At 43.6% G+C, this 24,352-nt stretch overlaps 1 protein-coding gene across 1 annotated transcript in view; it reads right to left on the reverse strand.

The window, feature by feature from the left end:
* Positions 1–24,352, reverse strand: part of LOC125464900 (receptor-type tyrosine-protein phosphatase U-like) — a 321,742-nt gene that overhangs the window by 221,970 nt on the left and 75,420 nt on the right. Inside the window, exons 3-4 of the mRNA XM_059654370.1 lie at positions 23,826–24,097; positions 15,458–15,539 (exon numbers count right to left, since the gene is read on the reverse strand). Of these exons, the coding sequence (XP_059510353.1) occupies positions 15,458–15,539; positions 23,826–24,097 (354 nt within the window). The remainder of the gene's footprint in view (positions 1–15,457; positions 15,540–23,825; positions 24,098–24,352) is intronic.

Below are 24,352 nucleotides of genomic sequence, written 5' to 3' on the forward strand. Positions count from 1 at the left end.
CAGGTATGACTCCAAACACTGGAATGTTTGCCCCCCCCAATTCCCACTGATTCCAGTTTTGCGAGAGCTCCTTGATGCCACACTCGGTCAAATTCAGCCTGGATGTCAAGGTCTGTCACTGTCAGCTCACCTCTGGATTTCAGCTCTTTTGTCCACATTTAGACCAAGGCTGTAATGAGGTCAGGAGCTGAGTGGCCCTGGCAGAACCCAAACTGGATGTCATTGAGCAGTTATCACTGAACAGATGCTGCTTGATAGCACTGTTGACGCCACCCTCCATCACTTTACTGATGATCAACAGTGAACTGATGGGGCACTAAATGCCCAGGTTTGAATTGTTCTGCTCTTTTATATACAAGACACACAGGCAATTTTCCACACTGTCGGGTAGATACTAGTGTCATACCTGTACTGGATCAGCATGGCCAGGGGAGTGGCAATTTCTGGTGCACAAGTCTTCAGTACTATTGCTGGAATGTTGTCAGGATCCATAGCCTTTTGCAGTATCTAGTATTGCCAACTGTTTCTTTATATCGCATGGAGCGAATTGAGTTGGCTGAAGACTGGCATCTCTAATGCTGGGGGCACTGGAGGAGGCCAAGATTAATCATTTATTCAGCACTTCAGGTTGTAGATTGCTGTGAAAGATTCAGCCTTACCTTTTTTGCACTGGTTGTCCTAGGCTCTTCCATAATTGAGGATATTTGTGCAACCACCTCCTCCTGTTTAGTTGTCCACCACCATTCACAACTGGATGTGGCAGGACTGTACAGCTTAGATCTGATCTGCTGGTCGTATGATCACTTAGCTCTATCTGTTCCTGCTTATGCTATTTGGAATGGAAATAGTACTGTTTGGTGGCTTCACCAGATTGACAGCTTATCTTCAAGTGTGCCTGGTGCTACTCCTGACATGCCTTCCTGCACTCTTCTTTGAACTAGGGTTGATCCCTGGCTTGATGGTAATGGTTGAGTGGGGAATATACCAGGCCATAAGGTTACAGATTGTGCTGGAGTATAATTCTACTGCTGTTGATGGCCCACAATGCCTCATGGATGCCCAGTCTTGAGTTCCTACATCTGCGCAAAGTCCGTCCTATTTAGTGGTGATAGTGCCACACATCACAATGGAGGTTATTCTCAATGTGAAGGCGGGACTTCATCTCAACAAAGGCCATGCAGTTGTCACCTCTTACCAATACTGTCATGGACAGATGCATCTGCAGCTTGTATTATGGTAAGAATAAGGTCAAATATGTGTTCCCTCTCGTTGGTTCCCTTACCACCTGTCACAGATCCAGTCTAGCAACCATATGCTTTAGGGCACAACCAGCTTGATTAGTGCTGCCAAGCCAGTCTTGGTGATAGACATTGAAATATGCTACTGAGAGTATATTTTGTGCCCTTGCCACCCTCAGTGTTTCCTCTAAGTGTTGTTCAACATGGAGTACCAATTCATCACCCAAGGGAGGATGGTACACGGTAATCAAGCAGGAGGTTTCCTTGCTCATGTTTAACCTGAAGTCATGAGTCTTCACAGGGTCCAGACTCAATGTTGAGGTCTTCCATAGCAACTCTCTCTCTTGATTATATACCACCGTATACCACTGCGCTGCCACCTCTGCTGTGTCTGTCCTGCCAATGAGACAGGACATGTCCAGGGATGGTGGTGGCAGTGTCTGGGACATTGTCTGTAAGGTATAATTCTGAGTATTGCCATATCACGCTATTGCTTGATTAAGCTGTGAGACAGCTCTCCCAGTCTTGGCACTAAATCCTAGATGTTAACGAGGATGACTTTGCAGGGTCAACTGGGCTATTTCTGCGTTGACTTTTTTCTGATGCCTTGGTCAATGCCAGGTGATCCATCTGGTTTCATTTCTTTGAGACTTTGTAGCAATTGACACAAATGAATGGCTCGCTAGGACATGTCAGAGGGCAATTGAGAGTCAACCACATTGCTGTGAGTGTGGGGTCACATGTAGGCTAGACCAGGTGAAACCAGATTTAACTCCCTGAAGGACATTACTGAACCAGATGGGTTTTTCCGACAATCAACAATGATTTCATGGTGATCGGTAGATGCTTAATTCCAAAAATTTGTTAAATTGAATTCAAATTCCACCAACTGTGGCAGAATTCAAACCCAATTCCCTAGAATATTAACTGAGTGTCTGGATGGATTAATAGTTGAGCAATAATACCACTAGGCCATTATCTGACCCTTTTTTTTAAAATGGACAGCGAAGTGGAATTTGCATTCAATTCTGTTCTCACTAAGTCCTCAGCAAGAAACGACGTGATGAATCAAATAGGTTTAAACCAATTCTAACATAGGAGTAGCCCCTCAAACGTGTTTTATCATTCAACTAGATTATGTTTTATCAGCAAAATTCAATGATGATCTATAAGCAAACATAAAGAAGACAATGGGAAATTGCCTCATATATCCTTTTCCTCAAATGTATTCATCATTGAAGTTGAAAATCGGAGGCTCCTACAAGTAATGGAAGGAGAAAGATTAAGACTATAATGTGCAAACAAACGAGCAGAAGTCCTTCCCTGAGGCAGATTGCTGCTATTAAATTGCATCTCACCATCTGTATCATTTTAATATGGTTCCATGACTCTCGAGCACTGTCACCCAACAAATACCTGTCAATCTAAGATAATAGGAACTGCAGATGCTGGAGAATCCAAGATAACAAGATATGGAGCTGGATGAACACAGCAGGGCAGACAGCATCTTAGGAGCAAGAAAGCTGACGTTTCGGGCGCGAGTAAAGGGGAGTAGGTGGGGAGGAGATAGGTCAGTCCAGGGAAGGCAGACAGGTCAAGGGGGCAGGAGTAGGTTAGTAGGTGGGAAATGGGGGTCTGGCTTGAGGTGGGAGGAGCTAGGCTGGTTTTGGGATGCAGTAGGGGGAGGTGAGATTCTGAAGCTTGTGAAACCCACATTGATACCATTGGGCTGCAGGGTTCCCAAGTGGATTGTGAGCGCTGTTCCTGCAACCTTTGGGTGGCATTTTTGTGGCACTGCAGGAGGCTCAGATGGACATGTCGTCTAAGGAATGGGACAGGGAGTTGAAATAGTCCGTGACTGGGACGTGCAGCAGTTTATTGTGAACTGTGGAGGTGTTCTGCAAAGTGGTCCCCAAGCCTCCGCTTGGTTTCCCCAATGGTAGGAAGAGGCCACAATAGGTACAGCGGATGCAGTATACCACATTAGCAGATGTGCAAGTGAATCTCTGCTTGATGTGGAAAGTCTTCTTGGGGCCTGGGATGGGGTTGAGGGAGGAGGTGTGGGGGCAGGTGTAGCACTTCCTGCGGTTGTTGGGAAAGTGCCGGGTGTTGTGGGGCTGGAGAGGAGTGTGGAGCAGACGAGGGACTCACCGAGAGAATGGTCCCTCTGGAAAGCAGACAAGGGTGGGGAGGGCAAAAATGTCTTTGTTGGTGGGGTCGGATTGTAGATGGTGGAAGTGTCAGAGGATGATGTGTTAGATCCGGAGGTTGGTGGGCGGTATGTAAGGACGAGGGGATTCTCTCTTGTTATTGCAGGGACAGGGTGTGAGGTATGAGTTGCCAGAAATGCGGGAGACACGGTCAAGGTTTCTCAACCACTGGGTGGGGGGGGGGGGGGCGGGGGGCGCGAAGTTGTGGTCCTTGAAGAACAAGGACATTTGAGATGTACGGGAGTGGAATACCTCATCCTGGGAGCAGATGTGGCGGAGGAAAAGGAATTAGGAATAGGGGATGGCATTTTTGCAGGAAGGTCGGTGGGAGGAGGTGTATTCGAGGTAGCTGTGGGAGTCGGTGGGCTTGAAATGGATATCTGTTTCTTGGTGGTTGCCCAAGATAGAGACAGAGGTCCAGGAAGGTGAGGGAGGTGTTACAGATGGTCCAGGTGAACATGAAGGTTGGGGTGGAAGGTATTGGTGAAGTGGATGAACTGTTCGAGCTCCTCCGTGGGAGGACAAGGCAGCGCCAATACAGTCATCAATGCAACAGGGGAAGACGTGGGATTTAGGGCCAGTGTAGGTGCAGAAGGATTGTTCCATATAACCTACAAAGAGGCAGGCATAGCTTGGGCCAATGCAGGATTGGTTAGTTGAGATTTGGTGCTTGCAAAGATTTCAATTTCAACTAGGTTTGCTCAGGTACTTCAGGGGGACAGGAACAGACATACGGAATCTGCTACTTTTGGTGAATGTGATGGGGTTAGAGAAGGGCATAAAAAGTAGACTGAACACAGAAGAAGACACAAGACTTAAGAGAATTGTAGATGAGGGTAAGGATTAAACCTGCTCTGGGTAGCCTGATGTGACAACAACTGACACCTTTATCCATTCAGCTACAGGGAACCGACTATTTTCCCTTTCCATGATCAAAGTTACCTACTACTTGAGTTGTCACCTTTTGTTAGGATCAGAACTGCAGAAAGAGGATAAGGAGAGATATACCTCCAGGGTTGGAGTTCTGATAATCTTGTTGCTGCAGTATGTAACAAACATTAGATAATCTGGTAAGAGACTATTGTTTTGAAAAATGTCATTTTTCAGGGCCATTCTCCAAACTGGCAGCCCTGTTGTGAAGCCACTCAGAAAACACTAGGCAAGAAGCCCAAAGGCTCCTAATTTATAGAATCATAGACCCTTCAACCTAACTTGTCCATGCCAATCAGGTTGTGTAAACCTGAATAAGTCCCATTTCCCTACGTTTGGCCCATATCCCTCTAAGCCTTTCCTATCCATGCAGCTGTCCAAATGTCTTTGAAATGTTGTAATCTCTACCACTTCCTCTGGCAGCTCATTTCTTACATGCAACCATCCTCTGTGTGAAAAGGTTGCCCCTCAGGTCCCTTGTAAGTTTTTCCCCTCTCACCTTTAGCCTATGTCCTCTCATTTTGGGCTCCACTACCCTGGGGAAAAGATCTTGGCTCTACACCTTATCAATGCCCGTCATAATTTTATAAACCTCTACAAAGGTCAGTCTGCTACAATCCAGGGAAGAAATGTCCCAGCATATCCTTCCTCTCCTTTATAATTCAAAACCTCAGTCTTGGTAACATCCTTGTAAATCTTTTTGAATCCTGAAATAAGTCCACATCCGTAAAGTATTATTAGAACTTCCAGATTCCAAATATGATCGCCAAACCACCTTTCTCTATCTGGGCACATGCATGCACTGAATTAGCCAAAGTCTTGGATGCATATGCTATTGGGTGCTCCCATCCTTTGGCCCACCTGTGAGTTAAAGCTACCCCTATGCCATATGGGAAGGCATCGTATGGATCATAACATATCAATACTTAATAAAGTATGACAGCTGTTTCTACACTTCATTAAAAGCTATGGCTTGGTGACATGACCATTTCTAAGGCTGATCCATTAAGAGTTGATGCAAAGGTGCTAAGTTAGAGGCCAGGTTATGCATGAACTTTCCGTAATAGTTCACCAGCCCAAGGAAAGGCATGAGCTCTGGTACAGGTATGGGAGCAGGGGTACCTTTGATCACCCTCTATCTTCCAACGGGTGTAACCTGATCTTATCAACTGTGTATCACAAATAGGTCATTTTTGGTGCCTGGAACACATTTTTTCCCTTCTAAAATGTGTGCTGCTTGGGAGAAGAGTCTAAGGACTATGCCCAAGTTCTTTAAGTGCTTATTATTGGTCTTCCCTATTATCTGCGTGCCATTGAGATATACAGCGACCTGGGGTAGACCATGTGAAATGTTTTCCATCATCTGCTGAAAAATTGCCCAGGATGACGATCCCCCAAAAGGCAGTCTTGTATATGGTACAAACACTTATGGGTATTAATTGTAGCATAATTTTGAGAATCCTCATGTAACTACAAGTGTAAGTACACATGACTCATGTCCAGCTTTGTGAAGGACAGCCTCACTGCCAGCTTCTGTATAAGTCCTCTAAGCGAGGGATTGGGTATTTATCCAGCTGTGAAATGCAGTTTGCTGATTGTTTAAAATTTGCACAAAGGCGACCGACCTATCAAGCTTCACAATCCATACAACCAGCACCGTACGTTCCTCAAACTGGACTGGTTTCATAATTCCTTCGCTTTCCACCCTTGTGATTTCTGTCTCTAGCTTTGGCTGTTAAGCAAATGGCACTGGGCGGGCCTTGCAGGATCATGGAATTGCTCCCTGGTCAACATGCAAGGTGGCCTTAGACAGTCCTGAAAAATGCCTGGGTATTTAAATAGAACTTAACTCAGGCAGCCATTTTCTAAACAAAAAGCATTGAGCCAATCTAGGTGAATCTTTCTTAACCAATTTTGTTCCGTCAAGCTTGGGTTCAAACTTTTTATTACAAGCTAGTAACAGATCTAGCTGCCTCTCATAAGAGACTGGAACCAAAGTTGTACCCTTAACCTGTAGGGGTTACCTGGTATAGTTCTCGGTCTAACTGAGGTCTTGTACAAACTTAAGGGTAGGGTCCAGAGCAAATTTTGTTCAACACTGATTCTGTGATCACTGAAACAACCACAGCAGTACTGAGCTCCATTAGAAGCAGGAGGCCATTTAACCAGATATTTACTTGAATTGGTTCTGAGTTGAATGTTGCTAAGCAACTTAACTGTTCCAAACTAAATGGAGGTGGGCTTCCCAGGTTGTGCAATCTCCTAGATACCAACCTATGAGCTCTCTTACATAATTTCAGTCTTGCTGGAATCATCAAATAAGGTTTTAATAAAGTATGCAATGTTTTGCAATTCACCTGTCAGCCCCAGGTTGATAGAAAGCACAGACCAGATTTCTGTACTACGAGAATTACTAAATTATAATTAATTGGACTCAGCTATAGATAAACAATTATAAACCATCAGCATCTAACATTACTAACTCCAATACTTTATAAATTTTCCACCTCACCCTTACTTGCGCACACACAGACAAATAGACAACATTAACTATGTTAAGAGAGGATAAACAGGAATGACAGTGAGAATGAGTCTTTGTCCTTAGCTATGTTGTTGAAATGTTCCTTTTGATTCTTCTGCTGGCTAGCACATTGCTTCAGTCGTCCTTTTCCAGATACTTCCATTGATTGGTAAGAAACATAAAGTGGCTAGTTCCCTAAAAGTCATTGACTTATCAGTTAAAAGTAACAACTTATAACAACTGTTGCAGGGAAGATATGCTGGTTTACTTCCAGTTCAGTGAGTTTTGATTGTAGATAGTGTTATGGGCTAGACCAAACCCCTGCAAAATATTCACAAGATAGGCTAGACCCTAACATTATCTTGCTTTAAAGGTTAGTCGAAGTGTTGTGTTCCAGATGCAATTTGACTTGTCAAATTACCGGATTTGAAGTAAAACACACTTTATTCATATGTTATAGTTAAAATACTGTATCAAATCTCAATTCCAGCATCCAGTTCTTGCTATCTTTTAGAATCAGAAGACTCTCAATGTCCTATTCATATTTGTCAGTCAAAGCTCCCTGATTGGTGTAGGTTAACAACCCCAATCGAGGATTTCAGTCAATGAGATTCACCTGGCGGTCATTCCAATCAAATCATTGAGGGGTGGCACGGTGGCTCAGCGGTTAGCACTGCAGCCTCACAGCGCCAGGGACCCGGGTTCAATTCCAGCCTCGGGTGACTGTCTGTGTGGAGTTTGCACATTCTCCCCGTGTCTGTGTGGGTTTCCTCCAGGTGCTCCAGTTTCCTCCCACAGTCCAAAGATGTGCAGGCGAGGTGGATTGGCCATGCTAAATTGCCCATAGTGTTCAAGGGTGTGTGGGTTATAGGGGGATGGGTCTGGTTGGGATGCTTCAAGGGGCGGTGTGGACTTGTTGGGCTGAAGGGCCTGTTTCCACACTGTAGGGAATCTAATCTAATCTAATCCCTCCATCCCTAAGTCCAGGGATGTCGGCCTGGACAAGTTACTGGAAATGCTCAGCAGGTGACTTTGGCTGCTTTGATAGTCCTTAGACCTTCCTAAAATACCTCCAGGTATCTATCTAGAATTTCACTCAGGCAACTAGTCAAATCCAGCTGATAACGGGCTGGTGATCCTTATGACAGTGGAAGGGAAATTATTGGAGAGAATTCTTCGAGACAGGATTTACTATTACTCGGAAATAGGTGGGTGCATTAATGAGAGGCAACATGGTTTTGTGAAGGAGAGGTCGTATCTCAGAAACTTGGTTGAGTATTTTGTGGCAGTGACAAAGATGATCGATGACAGTAGAGCAGTAGATGTTGTCTACATGGACTTCAGTAAGGCCTTTGACAAGGTCCCTCATGGCAGGCTGATACAGAAGGTAATGCCACTTGGGGTCAGAGGTGAGCTTGCAAGATGGATAAAAAACTGGCTTGATCATAGAAGACAAAGGGTAGCAGTGGAAGGGTGCATTTCTGAATGGAGGACTGTGACTAGTGGCATTCTTCAGAGATCACTGTTGGGACCTTTGCTATTTGTAATATATATAAATGATTTGGAGGAAAATGTAATTGGTTTGATCAGTAAATTTGTGGATGTAAAGGTTTGTGGAATTGCAGATAGCGAGAAGGTCTGTCAAAGGATACAGATCGGTTGGTGACTTGGGCAGAGAGATTAATCTGGAAAAATGTGAGGTAATGCATTTCTGAAGGTCTAATCCAGATGGAAAATACACAGTAAATGGCAGAACCCTTAAGAGTACTGACAGGCAGAGGGATCTAGATGTACTGGTACACAGGTCACTGAAAGTGGCAACACAGGTGGATAAGGTCAGCAACAAGGCACATAGCATGCTTGACTTCATCGGCTGGGGCATTGAGTTTAAAAATTGGCAGGTAATGTTGCAGCTTTATACAACCTTAGTTAGGCTGCATTTGGAATATGGTGTTCAATTCTGGTTGCTACCAGAAGGATGCGATGGCTTTGTAGAGGGTACAAAAAATATTTACCAGGATGTTGCTTGGTTTGGAGGGCATTAGCTACAAAGGAGAGACTGGAGAAACTTGGGTCATTCTCACTGGAACGACAGAGGTTGAGGGGTGACTTGATAGAGGTCTACAAGATTATGAAGGACATGGACAGAATGGACAGTCAGAAGCTTGTTCTCCAGGGTGAAAGAGTCAGTTATTAGGGGCCATAGGTTTAAGGTGAAAGAGAAAAGGTTTAAAGGTGATGTACGAGGCAAGTATTTTTTTTAAAGAGGGTGGTGGGTGACTGGAACTCACTGCCGGGGAGGTAGTGGAACCAGAAGCAGTAGTGACTTTTAAGGGCTGTCTTGACAAATGCATGAATGCATGGCAATATAGAGGGATACGGTCCCAGGAAGGGTAGGGGCTTTTAGTTGTGATGTGCAGCATGTTGGTGTAGGTTTGGAGGGCCAAAAGGCCTGTTCCTGTGCTGTAATTTTCTTTGTTCTTGTTCTTTGCAACCATTTTCTAATTGCAAAATATTGATCTAATCAAGGTGAAACTTCTCAACCAGTTCCACCCCATCAAGCTTGGGCCAAAAGCCTTTTACCACAATCGATCTCATAAGGGTTTGGCACAATCCATTTCTCATTGGAGACCGGAACTGAAATCATACCCTTAATCTGCAATGGTTCCCTGATACATTCTCAGTCTAGCCAAGATCTTTTGCAAACTTAAGGGTTGGAGTCCAGAGCAACTGTTTCTGTAATCACTGACACAGCTGCACCAGAATCAGCCTTCATGAGAACCGGGCAACTATTTAACCAGGCATGTATTTTGATTCTGATTTGGATGTTGCTGAGCTGAGCAATTTAGCTGTTCCCGACCACACATAGGTGGACTTTCCAGGGTGTGCAGCAGGAACAGAAACCCCGCCAGCTTTTAGCTGTAGCTGAGAAAAAGAAAGACAGCTCCACATTTTCAAGACCCCAGCAGCAACTGATGCTCAAACAAAAAGTCCATGTTCTGTGGGATTTTGCCCCCACACATGCAGGCTTCCTCTATTGTTCTGACTTTAGAAAAATGCCCAAGGCCTCACAAGCTATTTAATGTAGTGGCTCTGTGCAGACTGCTCATTACGCCTGCGTTGAAACCTCTCTTCAAGAAAAAAGACAATACACCTCTTAAAGCCACGGTATGATCACAACAATGAGACTATTCCTGAGCTGGAGAAGAACCAAAAACTTCTCTTTGTCTCTGTCTCTGTCTCTGTCACTTGTACCCAGATCCAAGGCTTTCAGTCACCTGAGAAGCGATCACATTCTGCTGGTAGGCAAAATGGTCTGCCTTTGATAACTGATCATTTGTCTATAGACCAATCAACTTCTTGTTGCTAGCCAAAAGCTGCAGTTGTACATCCGCCTCAGCTCCAAATCTTCTGTGACTCAGCAATTACTGGTTGTTAAATCAGTTGCTTAAACAATGCCTGCAAAGCTTTCAAAAACTGCTGTCGCTTTCTCATACACTGAAATTTAAAACAGCTGTTATTCAGATTCCAGCTTTTAAAAACACAAACTAAAAGGACAGTTCTCACAAGAATGCAAAGATGCACAAGGAAAATGATCAAAACAACTGCTTCCTGAAGTGCAATAATTAACAGTGGTTATATACTCAGAATCATAAAGCCCATCAAGTTTGCACTTATAAAAACTACTCTAAATCTACATTAGTTCCACTTGCAAGCATTTGGCCCATAGCTTCATTGTAATGACATTTTAAGAGCTCACCCAAGTATTTGTAAAGGTTGAGATTTTGCATCTGAGCTATCCTCCCAGGCAGTGCATTTCAGATTCTAGTCTTTTACAAGAGGGTGATTGGTGCCTGGAACACACTGCCAGGAGAGGTAGAAGTAGTTAATAATAGCAACATTCAAAAGGCATTTAGAGAGACACATGAAGAGGCAGGGAATAAAGTGATACGGACGACGTAGTTTAGTTTAGAATGGCATCATGGTTGGCACAGGCATGGTGGGCCAAAGAGCTTGTTCCTATGCGTACTGCTCTATTTCCTTAAGTACAGAAACCTAGTCCACACTTTTGGTCGGTCAACCTGGGTATATAAGACTGGTAAATTGGAGAATTTTGAGTGTTTTTATAAAATCTTTAACTTTTGCGATGATTCCAGGAATAGCAAGCTTGACTTCCAGGGTGCGCCCCTCATGAGAATTAACACTGTAACCAAAAACCTAGGGCTGAAATTAACTTTTGGAGACTGGTCACAAAATGAGAAGGGTGAAAAAATGATGGCAGCACACATGGAGGGATCCTCAACACTTTCCAACCACCATGGGATATTACCAGTGGTTGGTACCATAGTAGCATGGCCACGTTCTCTTTGCAAATTCAGCAGGGGCCATCTCCATTGACTATGCTGGGAAGACGATAGGTCCACTGATTGTATTTCCTAGTGCTAGGCCCAGTCTTAATAGTCTTTAATAGTCCCAACAGCAGTTTCTTAATTGACCTTCATGGTCATGATGTGGTGTTGATATTCATAGAACATAGAACATAGAACAGTACAGCACAGAACAGGCCCTTCAGCCCACAATGTTGTGCCGACCATTGATCCTCATGTATGCACCCTCAAATTTCTGTGACCATATACATGTCCAGCAGTCTCTTAAGTGACCCCAATGACCTTGCTTCCACAACTGCTGCTGGCAACGCATTCCATGCTCTCACAACTCTCTGCGTAAAGAACCCGCCACTGACATCCCCTCTATACTTTCCACCAACCAGCTTAAAACTATGACCCCTCGTGCTAGCCATTTCTGCCCTGGGAAATAGTCTCTGGCTATCAACTCTATCTATGCCTCTCATTATCATGTATACCTCAATTAGGTCCCCTCTCCTCCTCCTCTTCTCCAATGAAAAGAGACCGAGCTCAGTCAACCTCTCTTCATAAGATAAGCCCTCCAGTCCAGGCAGCATCCTGGTAAACCTCCTCTGAACCCTCTCCAAAGCATCCACATCTTTCCTATAATAGGGCGACCAGAACTGGACGCAGTATTCCAAGTGCGGTCGAACCAAAGTTTTATAGAGCTGCAACAAGTTCTCACGACTCTTAAACTCAATCCCCCTGTTAATGAAAGCCAAAACACCATATGCTTTCTTAACAACCCTGTCCACTTGGGTGGCCATTTTAAGGGATCTATGCATCTGCACACCAAGATCCCTCTGTTCCTCCACACTGCCAAGAATCCTATCCTTAATCCTGTACTCAGCTTTCAAATTCGACCTTCCAAAATGCATCACCTCGCATTTATCCAGGTTGAACTCCATCTGCCACCTCTCAGCCCATCTCTGCATCCTGTCAATGTCCCGCTGCAGCCTACAACAGCCCTCTATACTGTCAATGACACCTCCGACCTTTGTGTCGTCTGCAAACTTGCTGACCCATCCTTCAAGCCCCTCATCCAAGTCATTAATAAAAATTACAAACAGTAGAGGCCCAAGGACAGAGCCCTGTGGAACCCCACTCACCACTGACTTCCAGGCAGAATATTTTCCTTCTACTACCACTCGCTGTCTTCTGTTGGCCAGCCAATTCTGTATCCAGACAGCTAAGTTTCCCTGTATCCCATTCCTCCTGACCTTCTGAATGAGCCTACCATGGGGAACCTTATCAAATGCCTTGCTGAAGTCCATATACACCACATCCACAGCTCGACCCTCATCAACCTTTCTAGTCACATCCTCAAAAAACTCGATAAGGTTTGTAAGGCATGACCTACCCCTCACAAAGCCGTGTTGACTGTATTTGATCAAGCCATGCTCTTCCAGATGGTCATAAATCTTATCCCTCAGAATCCTTTCTAACACCTTGCAGACAACAGACGTGAGACTTACCGGTCTATAATTGCCAGGGATTTCCCTATTTCCTTTCTTGAAGAGAGGAATTACATTTGCCTCTCTCCAGTCCTCAGGTACGACTCCAGTGGAGAGCGAGGATGCAAAGATCTTCGCAAGTGGCGAAGCAATTGCATTTCTCGCTTCCCAAAGCAGCCGAGGACAAATCTGGTCCGGGCCAATTCATCTGGTCTGGTCTGGTTCCTCTGCATAGGCTGAGGACAGGAATGGCCACTGTGATTATTAAACTTGACTATTGTATGGAATCAAGGATCTAGATTTCCTTTGTCCAAGGGACTCCACTGGGAGTGCCAATGGACATTTCAGGTACACTTTCCCATGGCTTTCTGATAATTAGAATTAAAATATGCCTTCCTGACAGCACTAAGCAGCCTTAAAGTAAACAATCCAAGGAAGAGTCTGTGCACCCCAAACAGTCCCCCTCCACAAAATTTCAAACCAGTAGGAATGTCAACAGAAGCCAAATGTTTTGTTACTGTTTTTTTTCTCAAATCAACATGCAGATGGTCTCAAATTGACAATCATTGCCATTGCCATCTGTCCTAATCCCTCTCTCGAACTTGCTACCCTTCTATTTTTAAAGGATGATCCTGCAATGAAATTCTACCCAAGCTGTGATAGTGATCTAAGCTTGAAGATACAGGCAGGCACTTGTTCATTTAAGCAGACACCATTTCAACATTAACTCTACTCAAACTGGAATGAACCTCAGAAACATATAATTCAATCCTGACTTTCAAAAGGAATTGGAAAAGATTAAAAAATTGCCAAGCAACGAAGGGGGTACAAAACAGGAGAATGGGCGTAAGTAACTGTGTTTCTCTTACATATAGCCAGCACAGCATGATTGGCAACAAGATCCCCCACTGTGCTGTAACTATTTTATGATTCTATAGAAAGGTATAGAGCATAGAAGGATGCCATTCACCCAATCCTTCAATGTCTATTTCAAAAAGATGTCCAGACTATAGAAGTTATTTTTTGACCTTTCCGTGTCCTCAAGGACTCAAGCCTGAGTTTGACATTAACTAACCATGATTTTATGCTTTTCTCTGGTCATCTCTCTCTTTCATCCTTTGGATCCTGCAACTGTGCAGGCTTTGGACCTTCAATTTTGAGAAGCACAATATTTCCACTGGTTAAGGGACTATGTGGAGAACAAAATATAAATGAGATGTAAATTTAAAGGTTTGATTTTATTCCACTTCTGATTTACATCCTTAATCTGGAAATGTTTTAGTTCAAACAATGAAAAAAGGTAAAAAGAAAGTCCACTGTCTTTTACCAATAGACTGTGAAAGCATTTGTTTACAGTAATTTGGTCAGAAACAAGCATGACCTCCTATGCTATTTTAGAATGGAAAATAGTTGCATTAGAACTTCACAGCAGTTTACATAATGGCTTTAAGACCCAGATTTTCTGACAAAACAAACAGCCAGTTGGTATTTTTTCACAGATTGAAATTGTGTTTGCCGAATTCTCATCGTAGCACGTTCCAAAGAAATTTCTCCTTTAAAATTGGAGAATTTGAAGAGATCCGATTAAATTAAGAAAATAATTACTCAGTAAGAGTTAGCCTACTAAATATATTGCCTAATTCCTGAGTAACTGTTCAAGTATCCCATATTTATCTCTGGCACCATTAGACACACCTCTCTCAGACAACTTACAAACCCCTGACACTGACCAGACTCTACCCATTCTATCCCCATGGCAGCCAACATCTCCACCACATTAAACCTGCTCCCTGGCTTCCCCTGCTCCTGACTAATCCCTCTACCCCTGTTCTTGACCTGGTACCCTCTACCAGACCAGGCCTGCTTTTCCCCTAGACCTGGCTCCTTCTTCCTTCAATCCACATGAGTTCTGCAACCCTCTCTGGAACTCGTGCCCTTCCCTGACTCCAGGGGCACAAGCACCCATCCCTTCTCCAGGCCAGTTAGTAATTCTCATTCATTGTTAGGGTTAAATAAATAAATAGATACTTGTTGTTATTTATAAAGTGGATTATAGATTTTCTTTCTTTTAACCATTCTTTTAACAGATTACGAGGGGAAAGGCAAGCTTCTCTCGGTGTTTGGGGTAATTATTAGAAGGGAAACTGGACTCCCATCATAATAGATTGGGGCTTGTGTTTTGTTTTAATAATTACAGGATCTCAAATTCCCCTTTATAACAGAATTCTCAACCTTTAAACTTCAGAAATACAGTAGCTGACTGCTGTGAAAAGGAGGCATTGGTTTGCCTTCCTTGGCAGTTCAGCACCAAAATGGAACATTTGAATGGAAGTATGACTCTGCATTGCTGAAGGAGCTCCACCTTCTGTGATGTGGAGTTCTGATTTCATGAAAAAGATGCTGCAAATCCAGTACATGGAATGATATAACAATGAAGGGAGCCATTTGGCCCATTATGCTTATGTCAATTAGATAATAACATAATCCTCTTAGTGTCATTCCCCTGTCCTTATCCAAACTTTTACCATTTCTTTTTTCCTTTCCATGTATCAAGTAGTATTGATTTTGATTCCACTATTCCTTTTAAGCAGTGTTTTTCAGATCATTGTAAGTGTCCGATTAACGCAAAAAAATTCCCTCATCTCATCCTTCAGCTTTTTATTCATAAGTGGAAAGACAGAAGAGATTGTTTACTTACTGCAGGAGGAATTTGCAATCAGTATATCATCTAATGCGATATAACCTCTTTGTTCCGTCAAGATCGCTGCTTCAAAAATAACCTGGTATCAATTAGAATCAAAGAATATCATTAAAGTCACATAATAAATTCTAATGGTTGCAGACAGATGGACAGTCGTGGAAAATTTGCAAATAAAAAGCTGAGTCCTAGGGTTATCTGAAATTATTACAGTTTAGTCTGAATTAGTTAAAAGTACAACTGCTAATATTTGGACCAAATTTTTGTTTTAATGGCTACCTCATTTTTCCCTGCCAATCAACAAAGATCTAATTGTACTCATCCCATTTTCCAGCTTTTAGTCCAGAGCCTTGGAGGCTATGACAACACAAATGAATATGTAAGTGTTGCTTAAATTATAAGAGTTTCTGAATAGTTATCCTGCTTACTGACTTTTCTACTAATGAAAATGTGCCATCACATCTGCCCTATCAATGTCCCTCATAATCTTATACACCTCTATCAGATCCCCTCTCAACCTACTCTACTCCAACGAAAGCACCTCAAACATACCTATAGTGATTGGAACCAGGTCGACCTCATTTGACGATGAGATTCTTGATTGGGGTTGTTAACCTGGGCCAATTAGGTAAGCCTTTGCTGACCAATATAATCAGCAGATTAGAATCTCCTCAACTGAGGACGGACTCTCTGAACTGGCTGACCACAACCAGTGTACTGTGAACAAGTAAATAAAGGGTGACAGGAACCAGCCTCTGGGCAGTTATTTCAGTATCCAAACTTTCCTCATATTTCTGACCCTCAAGCCCAGGCAGCATCCTCTCACCCTAATTAGGTCAATCGCATCTTTTCCATGATGTGGTGATGAGAACAGCAAGCATTACCCCTGTTCTGACTTAACCAGCCTTTTATACAGTTCCTGTGTAACTTCCTTACTCTTGTTTCATATGCCTAGGCTGTTAGAGGTAAGTTTTCTAAATGCCTCTTAACCACCTTATCTATCTGCCCTGCTACCTTCAGGGATTTTTGAAAGTGCACACCAAGGTATCTTTGATCTTCAGCACTTTGCAAGGTCCTATCTTTCATAGTGTATTTCCTTGCCTTATTAGAACCCCTCCCCACGTGAATCATCTTACATTTTTCCAGGAAGAACTCCACTTGCCACCACTGTACCCACCTAGCCAGTCTATTGATATTGTCTTGTCATTTATGGCTGTCCTCCTTACTACCACCCGGCCAATTTTCATATCATCTGCAAACTTCTTTATCATACCCACTATGTTTAAGTCCAAATCATTAATGTTCACCACAAACAACAAGTGCACAAACACAAGCCCAGCAGAACTCCACTGGAAACAGCCTCCCAGCCTCAGAAGCAACTCCAATACCAAGGACGTTACCAACTGCTCACTAAAGCCCATGAAGGCCTTTGGTAATATTCTTGGTTATAGTCACAAACTTTTCGAACAAATTTGTCAAATGTGCTCTTCCTTTAACATATTCACTTTGACTATCACTGATTAATCCATACCTCTCCAAGTGCAGCTATATTCTGTCCCTCAAATCTTTCTAATAACTTCCCCACCACTGAAGTTAGGTAGGCCTGTAATTTCCTGGTCTATACCTACCTCTCCTTCTTGATAACGAGTCCACCAGTCCCTTGGAACCACACCAGTGGCCAGAGGAATTAAAAATTGCTGTCAAGGCACATGACATCTTTTCCCTTACCTCTCTCAATAGCCTAGCATACATCTCTCAAACCTGCAGATTTATCCACTTTTGAGGTTGCTAAACCTTCTAACAATTTATTTATCTCCATGTTAATCCATAGCCGTCCAGCTGAAAGACTGTGCCATTCTTCTCCATTGTGAAATTCAATGTAAACTAATCATTGAGGACTGTTCCCACATCTTCTGGGTCCACACAGTTTATTACTTTGGCCCCTAACATTTTCCTTGTTATTCTCTTGACCATTCCATTTGAAAAAAAAACCCTTTTTTTGCAATTTTTTAAAATTCCAATTGCAATGCTTTCTCATCCACTCTCTGCTTTCCCAATTTCCTTTCTAAGTCAGAAAGATTTAGTCTGAAATTTCCAAGGTAGGAAAGTTTTTAGTTTGGAAATCTGCAGGTTACAAGAACTGAGAATGCTTATGCTCCCAGATTTGTGGAAAAGCTCACAGCGACATTTTGAAAAGGACTCAGTGCATTACATCCATTGTTGATGGCAAAGAAACTTGCAGATGTCAGTTATATAGAACACTAAGAAATGAAAGGTGAAGTTTCCCTGCATGTGAATTTCTGTAACGGATAATGGCTGAGGGAGGAAGGGGACAGAGAGGGCAGGTGTGGAGAAAGGAGAGGGGAGGAAGTGGAGAGTAAAGATAAGAGAAATGGGAAAGCGGGTAGCTGTGAAGTGGGAGTGCAGTTGAAGCGTCAGTGAACAAGAGGGGAGAAAGAAAGATGCATGAGAGAAGACAGTAATGAGTGGCCTGAGGCGGAAGGTGGGTGGGAGCAGGAAAGGAGAAGGAATTAATGACAAAGCATAATGAGCAGCAGCGGGAGAAAAGGGATTAAAGGAAGCAGGCAAAGAGAAAATGTGTGGGGAGACAGGAGGGGTGAAGAGAGGAGAGGATGGATTGAAAAAGTAAAGATAGAGCAATGGGGTAAGGGAGAGGAAGAGGGTGAAAAGAGAAGGAGGGAGACGGAATGTGGATAGAGACTGCGGAGGGGAGTTGGGAGAGAGAGTGGAGAGGGAGTGGTGAGAAAATTAGGGGGGATGAGTTAGAGATGGAGAACACTGTACAGAGGAGGAAGGGGAAGAGGTAGCGGGGGCATCAGAACAAGTGCAGAGAGCAGGTGGTGGTAGGAAGTGAGTGTGGAGGGGGAGAGATGAGCTTGAGGGGATGAGAGGAATCCAAAAGGAATGGAGGGAAATGGGTAGAGAGGCAGGAAAGGAATAGGGAGAGGAGGGAAGAGGAGAGAAGAGATGGTGAGAGGGAGGAGGGGAGGGGAAGATAGAAGATTGCGTGAGAGGGAAGAGGAGAGGAGGAAAGTTAGCAGAGAGAGAATTGAGGTTTAGAGAGGAAAGACTGTAGAGAGGAGGAGGGGCAAAATGAGGAGAGGGAGAGGCAGAGGGTTTCTCAGAACCTCTTTGTCTTCACTCCTCCCTTGTCCTCAATCATACCTTTTTCTCAATCTCTGAATTTCTCACTCCCCTTCCCACACATCGTCAAAACACATCAAAACTATTAGTTTTGAAATCTGAAAACAAAAAACTTAAGCTTTCAGTTCAGATGCAAGTTGTAGCTTCCTCGTAACAATCAAATTTTAGCTTAATGGAAGAAGTCATCATAGAAATAATGCCTCCGTTTGTGAAATTTCCAAGCTGGAGAATTCAAATAGAAATCCTTGATCTGAAAAAGTTTAGTTCCAGCCGGAAAACTTGGAAAGAAACTGTAAAATTGTTTCAGCAATCGATGAAAACGAAAGTGAGAAAAGTCAGGGAACCGGCAACTTAAGGAGTTGAGATGGGAGTCATATTTCTCTTGAATTGACCATCTGTAGATAAATAGCTTTGGGAACAAGTTGAAACTTTGTTTTGTGGTTTGTACTAAGATTTTAGCCTTGTTTACTCTTTTCCTCTTTAGTGTGATAAATTTAAGTTCTATTGTCAAATATAATTTGCAACTATTGCAAATATATTTCAGGAACTAACCCTTATGGTAGCCAACAGCAAAAAATTAAATAGATAGTCATTCTAAGATCAGTGCTGTGTCCCTCATTGTTTACATATATCACAAACAATGTCGATGAGAATATGAGGAGGAAGATAAGTAAGTTGATGACTTGAAGATTGGCCGGATGATTGACAGTTATGAAAAAAAGTCTGAGGTTACAGGTGGCAGATCAGTGGCAGATAGAATTTAACCCTGATTAAATGTGAGATGATGCACTTTGGAAGAAAGAACAATACAAGTAAATGTTCAATGAATGTTAGAACACTAGGAAATTCAGAAGAACAGAGGGATCTTGGAGTGTTTGTCCACAGATAGTTGAAGGTGATAGGACATGTTAATAGGGTAGTTAAGGTGGTGTATGGGACACTTGCCTTTATTAGTCTCAGCATAGATTAGGAAGGTTATGTTGAAGCTATACAGGACATTGATTAAGCCACCACTGGTGTACTCCATTTTCTTCCCCTTGGTCCACGAACTCCCTACCTATGTCCATGAAACCACCCACACCCTCCATCTCCTGCAGAACTTCCAATTGCCTGGTCCCCAAAACCTCATTTTTACTATAGACATCCAGTCCCTATACACCTGCATTCCCTATGCAGATGGCCTCAAGGGCCCCGGCTTCTTCCTGTTCCGCAGGCCCGACCAGTCCCCCTCATCCGCTTAGCCGAACTCTTCCTCACCCTCAACAACTTCTCTTTCGATTCCTCCCACTTCCTACAGACTAAGGGGGTGGCCATGAGTACCTGCATGGGCCCAAGCTATGCCTGCCTCTTTGTAGGTTATGTGGAACAGTCCCTCTTCCGTACTGACACTGGCCCTAAACCCCAACTCTTCCTCCGTTATATTGATGACTGTATCGGCACCACCTCGTGCTCCCACGAGGAGCTCAAACAGTTCATCCACTTCACCAACACCTTCCACCCCAACCTCCAAATCACCCGGGCCATCTCTAACACCTCTCTCACCTTCCTGGACCTCTGTCTCCATCTTGGGCAACCACCTAGAAACTGATATCCATTTCAAGTCCACCGACTCCCACAACTACCTGGAATACGCCTCCTCTCACCCACGTTCCTGCATAAATGCCATCCCCTATTCCCAATTCCTTTGCCTCCACCACATCTGCTCCCAGGATGAGGCATTCCACTCCCATACATCTCAGATGTCCTAGTTTTTCAAGGACCGCAACTTCCCCCCTACAAAGTAGTTGAGAACATCCTCGACCGTGTCTCCCGCATTTCCCGCAACTCATCCTTCACACCCCGTCCCCGCAATAACAACCAAAAAAAAATCCCGCTTGTTCTCACATACCACCCCACCAACCTCCGGATCCAACGCATTATCCTCCAACATTTCTGCCATCTGCAATCCGACCCCACCACCAAAGACATTTTTCCCTCTCCACCCTTGTCTGCTTTCCGGAGGGACCACTCTCTCTGTGACTCCCTTGTCCGCTCTACACTCCCCTCCAGCCCCACCACACCTGGCACTTTTCCCAGAACCGCAGGAAGTGCTACACCTGCCCCCACACCACCTCCCTTGCCCCCAACCCAGGCCCCAAGAAGACTTCCAACGTCAAGCAGAGATTCACTTGCACATCTGCTAATGTGGTATACTGCATCCGCTGTACCCGTTGTGGCCTCTTCCCAGGCTTGGGGACCGCTTTGCAGAACCCCTCCACTCGGTTCACAACAAACAACCGCACTTCCCAGTTGTGAAGCATTTCAACTCCCTCTCCCATTCCTTAGACAACATGTCCATCCTGGGCCTCCTGCAGTGCCACAGAGATGCCACCTGAAGGTTGCAAGAACAGCGCCCACAATCCGCTTGGGAACCCTGCATCCCAATGGTATCAATGTGGATTTCACAAGCTTCAAAATCTCCCCTGCCCCTAACGCATCCCAAAACCAGCCCAGCTCATCCCCGCCTCCTTAACCTGTTCTTCCTCTCACCTATGTCTTCCTCCCACTTCAAGCCACACCCCCATATCCTACCAACTAACCTCATCCCATCCCCTTGACCTGTCTGTCCTCCCTGGACTGACCTATCTCCTCCCTACCTCCCCACCTACACTCACCTTTACTGGCTCTATCCTCGCCTCTTTGACCTGTCTGTCTCCTCTCCACCTATCTTCGCCTCTATCCATCTTCGATCTCCCTCCCCCTCTCTCCCTATTTATTTCAGAACCCCCTTCCCTTCCCCCATTTCTGATGAAGGCTTAGGCCCGAAACGTCAGCTTTCCTGCTCCTAAGATGCTGCTTGGCCTTGCTGTGTTCATCCAGCTCTACACCTTGTTATCTTAGATCCTCCAGCATCTGTAGTTCCTACTATCTGTGAGGAAGTATAGTCTAGGTAACTGTGAGAGTCAATAAGTTTGTACTGGATTTTGGGGACAGTCCATTCCAAGAAATGGAAATCATGATGTCAAGGAAGGGAAGGAAAGAGTCCAAGATCAACCAGGTGAAAGTGAGAGAAGGATGGAAATTAGAAAAAAAACTGATCGATTTTTCCAATTCAATAAGAGCAGGACATAGTACTGCTGACATAATTGATGTATTGGAGAGCCATTTGTTGATGGGAGCCCCAGGAGGCCTGGAACAAGGAATATTCCACATATCCAACAAAGAGACAGGTTGAACTATAATCCAAAGCCAGACATTTGACTTGGAGAAAATGAGCCCATTCTAGGTATGTCTAGTAAACCTTGTCTGGATATCTCCAATGTGTTTATATCCATCACAATCAAAACTGTACACAGCTGTAATCCCACCAGTGCCCTGTATTACTGAAGCATAATTTTCCTATTTCTGTCTTCAATTCCCCTCATGATAAATTATAACATTCTATTAGGTTTCCTAATCCTGAGGCCACCCAGATTCTTCTGCATTTCAGAGCTTTGCAATCTCTCACTTCTTAGATAATGCGCTTCTTTTGAATTTTACCACCCAGGCCCTTACATAATTGCTCAACAGCTGTTGTCAGAAGACTGGTATGGTTAACCCTTTACTTGACATTTCCTCAAGTTCATTCTTCCAACAAACTGTTAACTTCATGATCTACTTAGCTTCCACCTCATTACCCATCGTCAGCTCTCTAATCAAACAGTGTTTTCTGCACTAATGGAGGATATGTAAGAACTCCCTGATGAGTTTCCTGATTGTCTCAACAGAAGTCAAATACATTGGTGAAGTAGGCTGGTAGCTTCTCACAACACTGGTACCTGGGCAGTGACACTTAAGCAGATTTTGATGTGAAAACAGTGAAGACCAAGAAAGAAAGACTGATTCACGTGACAAATCTCCAGGATTCAAACTATCACAAACCTCGGAAAAAAAGACAACAGTCTGAATTTTCAGTCTTGACTTCTACTGCACTGCATACCTGGGGTACCCAAAGGCACCTGCTTGATAAAATGAAGAACTTTTGGATCCTATGAAGAACTGAGCCTGTTTCATTCACCATGACGGTGGTGACAAAGGAAGTAATCAATATTTGATACAGGAATGGAGCTAATAGTCATTAAGGAGAATGGGAGGATGCCCCTAAGATAATGCTGGAGGTGAGGAATTGAGAAATTTCCTATAACTCTGTAGGTAGATCTTTTTTTAAAAAAAATCATTCATGGGAAGCGGGCATTGCTAGCTAGGTCAGTATTTACTGTCTATCCATCATTACACTTGAAAGGTGAGTTGCATTGTTGAATTGTTGCATTGCACGTGATGTAGGTACCTCCACAGTGCTATTAGCAACAGAGTACCAGAATTTTGTTGCAGCAACAGTGAAGGAACAGCAGTATAGTTCCAAGTTAAAAAGGTGAGTAGTTTGGAGGGAAAATTACACATGGTTGAGTTCCTTTTTCTTCGAGGCAAATCCACCCCAGTCAATTAGTCCACTGTCTGTCATCAGTAAAATGTTAAAGGTGTCACCAGTAGTGCTATCAAGCATGTTTGCTGAATAATAACCTACTCACTGATGGTCTGTTTGAGTTCCACTACAGCTACTCAGCTCCTAACATCATCACTGCCTTGGTTCAAGCATGGACAAAAGAGATGAATTCTAGAGGTGAGTGAGTGTTTGCCCATAAGGTTAAAACCACATTTAACTGAATGTAGCAAGCAAAACTAGAGTCAATGTGAATTGGGGGAATTTCTTCACTGGTTCACTCCAAGAGGGATTCCAACCATCATCCTTTGACATTCAATGGCAATACCATTAGTGATTCTCAAACTGTCATCACCCTGGGGGTTACCAATGACCATAAGCTGAACTGAGCTGGCCAAATGAATACTGTGGCGACAAGTGCTAGGAATTCTACAGCAGCAAACTCACCTCTGGATTCCCTAAAGCACCATCTACAAGGCATGTCAAGAATGCAATGACACATATGTAAATTCATGAGCTGTGCCAGCTATTTTACAGGCCTGAATTGTTTTAAGCAGTAACATGAACTGATCTGACTGCAAGTAGCTTTATTTCTACCCTTCCTACTTTGAAATGATATTTCTACAAATCCTGAAGTTGTCTTGACAAAACTACTCATCCAGCTCTACACCTTGTTATCCAGGATCACAGCTTAGGTGTGAATGTCATTTTATTTGTCCTGAAAAGAAAATCTAAAGGTAGTACCTGATAATTATTTGGGTTTCTGATATTGACAGCGACTTCAGCCTGGAACCATTGCTTCCCATGCGATTCTGACATATTCCAAACTGAGTTACCAAGAGATCCGTTGTTGGCCCTGATGAAGATATTGAGTGAAATCGGTCTAAATCCATCTCTATCATAGAGGAAGTAGCTGAATTGGATACAGTGAGCACAATATTCAGTGAAAGGAGGGAGCATGAGTTGAGCTTTCTGGCCTTGAATGTGCTTTGAAGAGTTCACCATCATATAGGAGCCTAAAGAAAGAAAAACACATTTCTCGATTGAAAATGTAGCCAAGCTAGGTATTATTCTTCTTGGGGTACCAACAGTTAAAGAAAGCATTGGCACCTAAATTTTTATTTCGGGAGGCAAGAGTGGATCAGCATGGCTTTGTCAGAGGGAGGTCATGTTTAACAAAATCTGGTAGAATCTTTCGAGGAGGTGGTCAAGTGTTTAGATAAGAGTAGTGCAGTTTTTGTAGGTTATATGGATTTCAGCTAGGCCTTTGA

This window comes from Stegostoma tigrinum, chromosome 24 (genome assembly GCF_030684315.1).
Source record: "Stegostoma tigrinum isolate sSteTig4 chromosome 24, sSteTig4.hap1, whole genome shotgun sequence".
Lineage (NCBI taxonomy): Eukaryota > Metazoa > Chordata > Chondrichthyes > Orectolobiformes > Stegostomatidae > Stegostoma > Stegostoma tigrinum.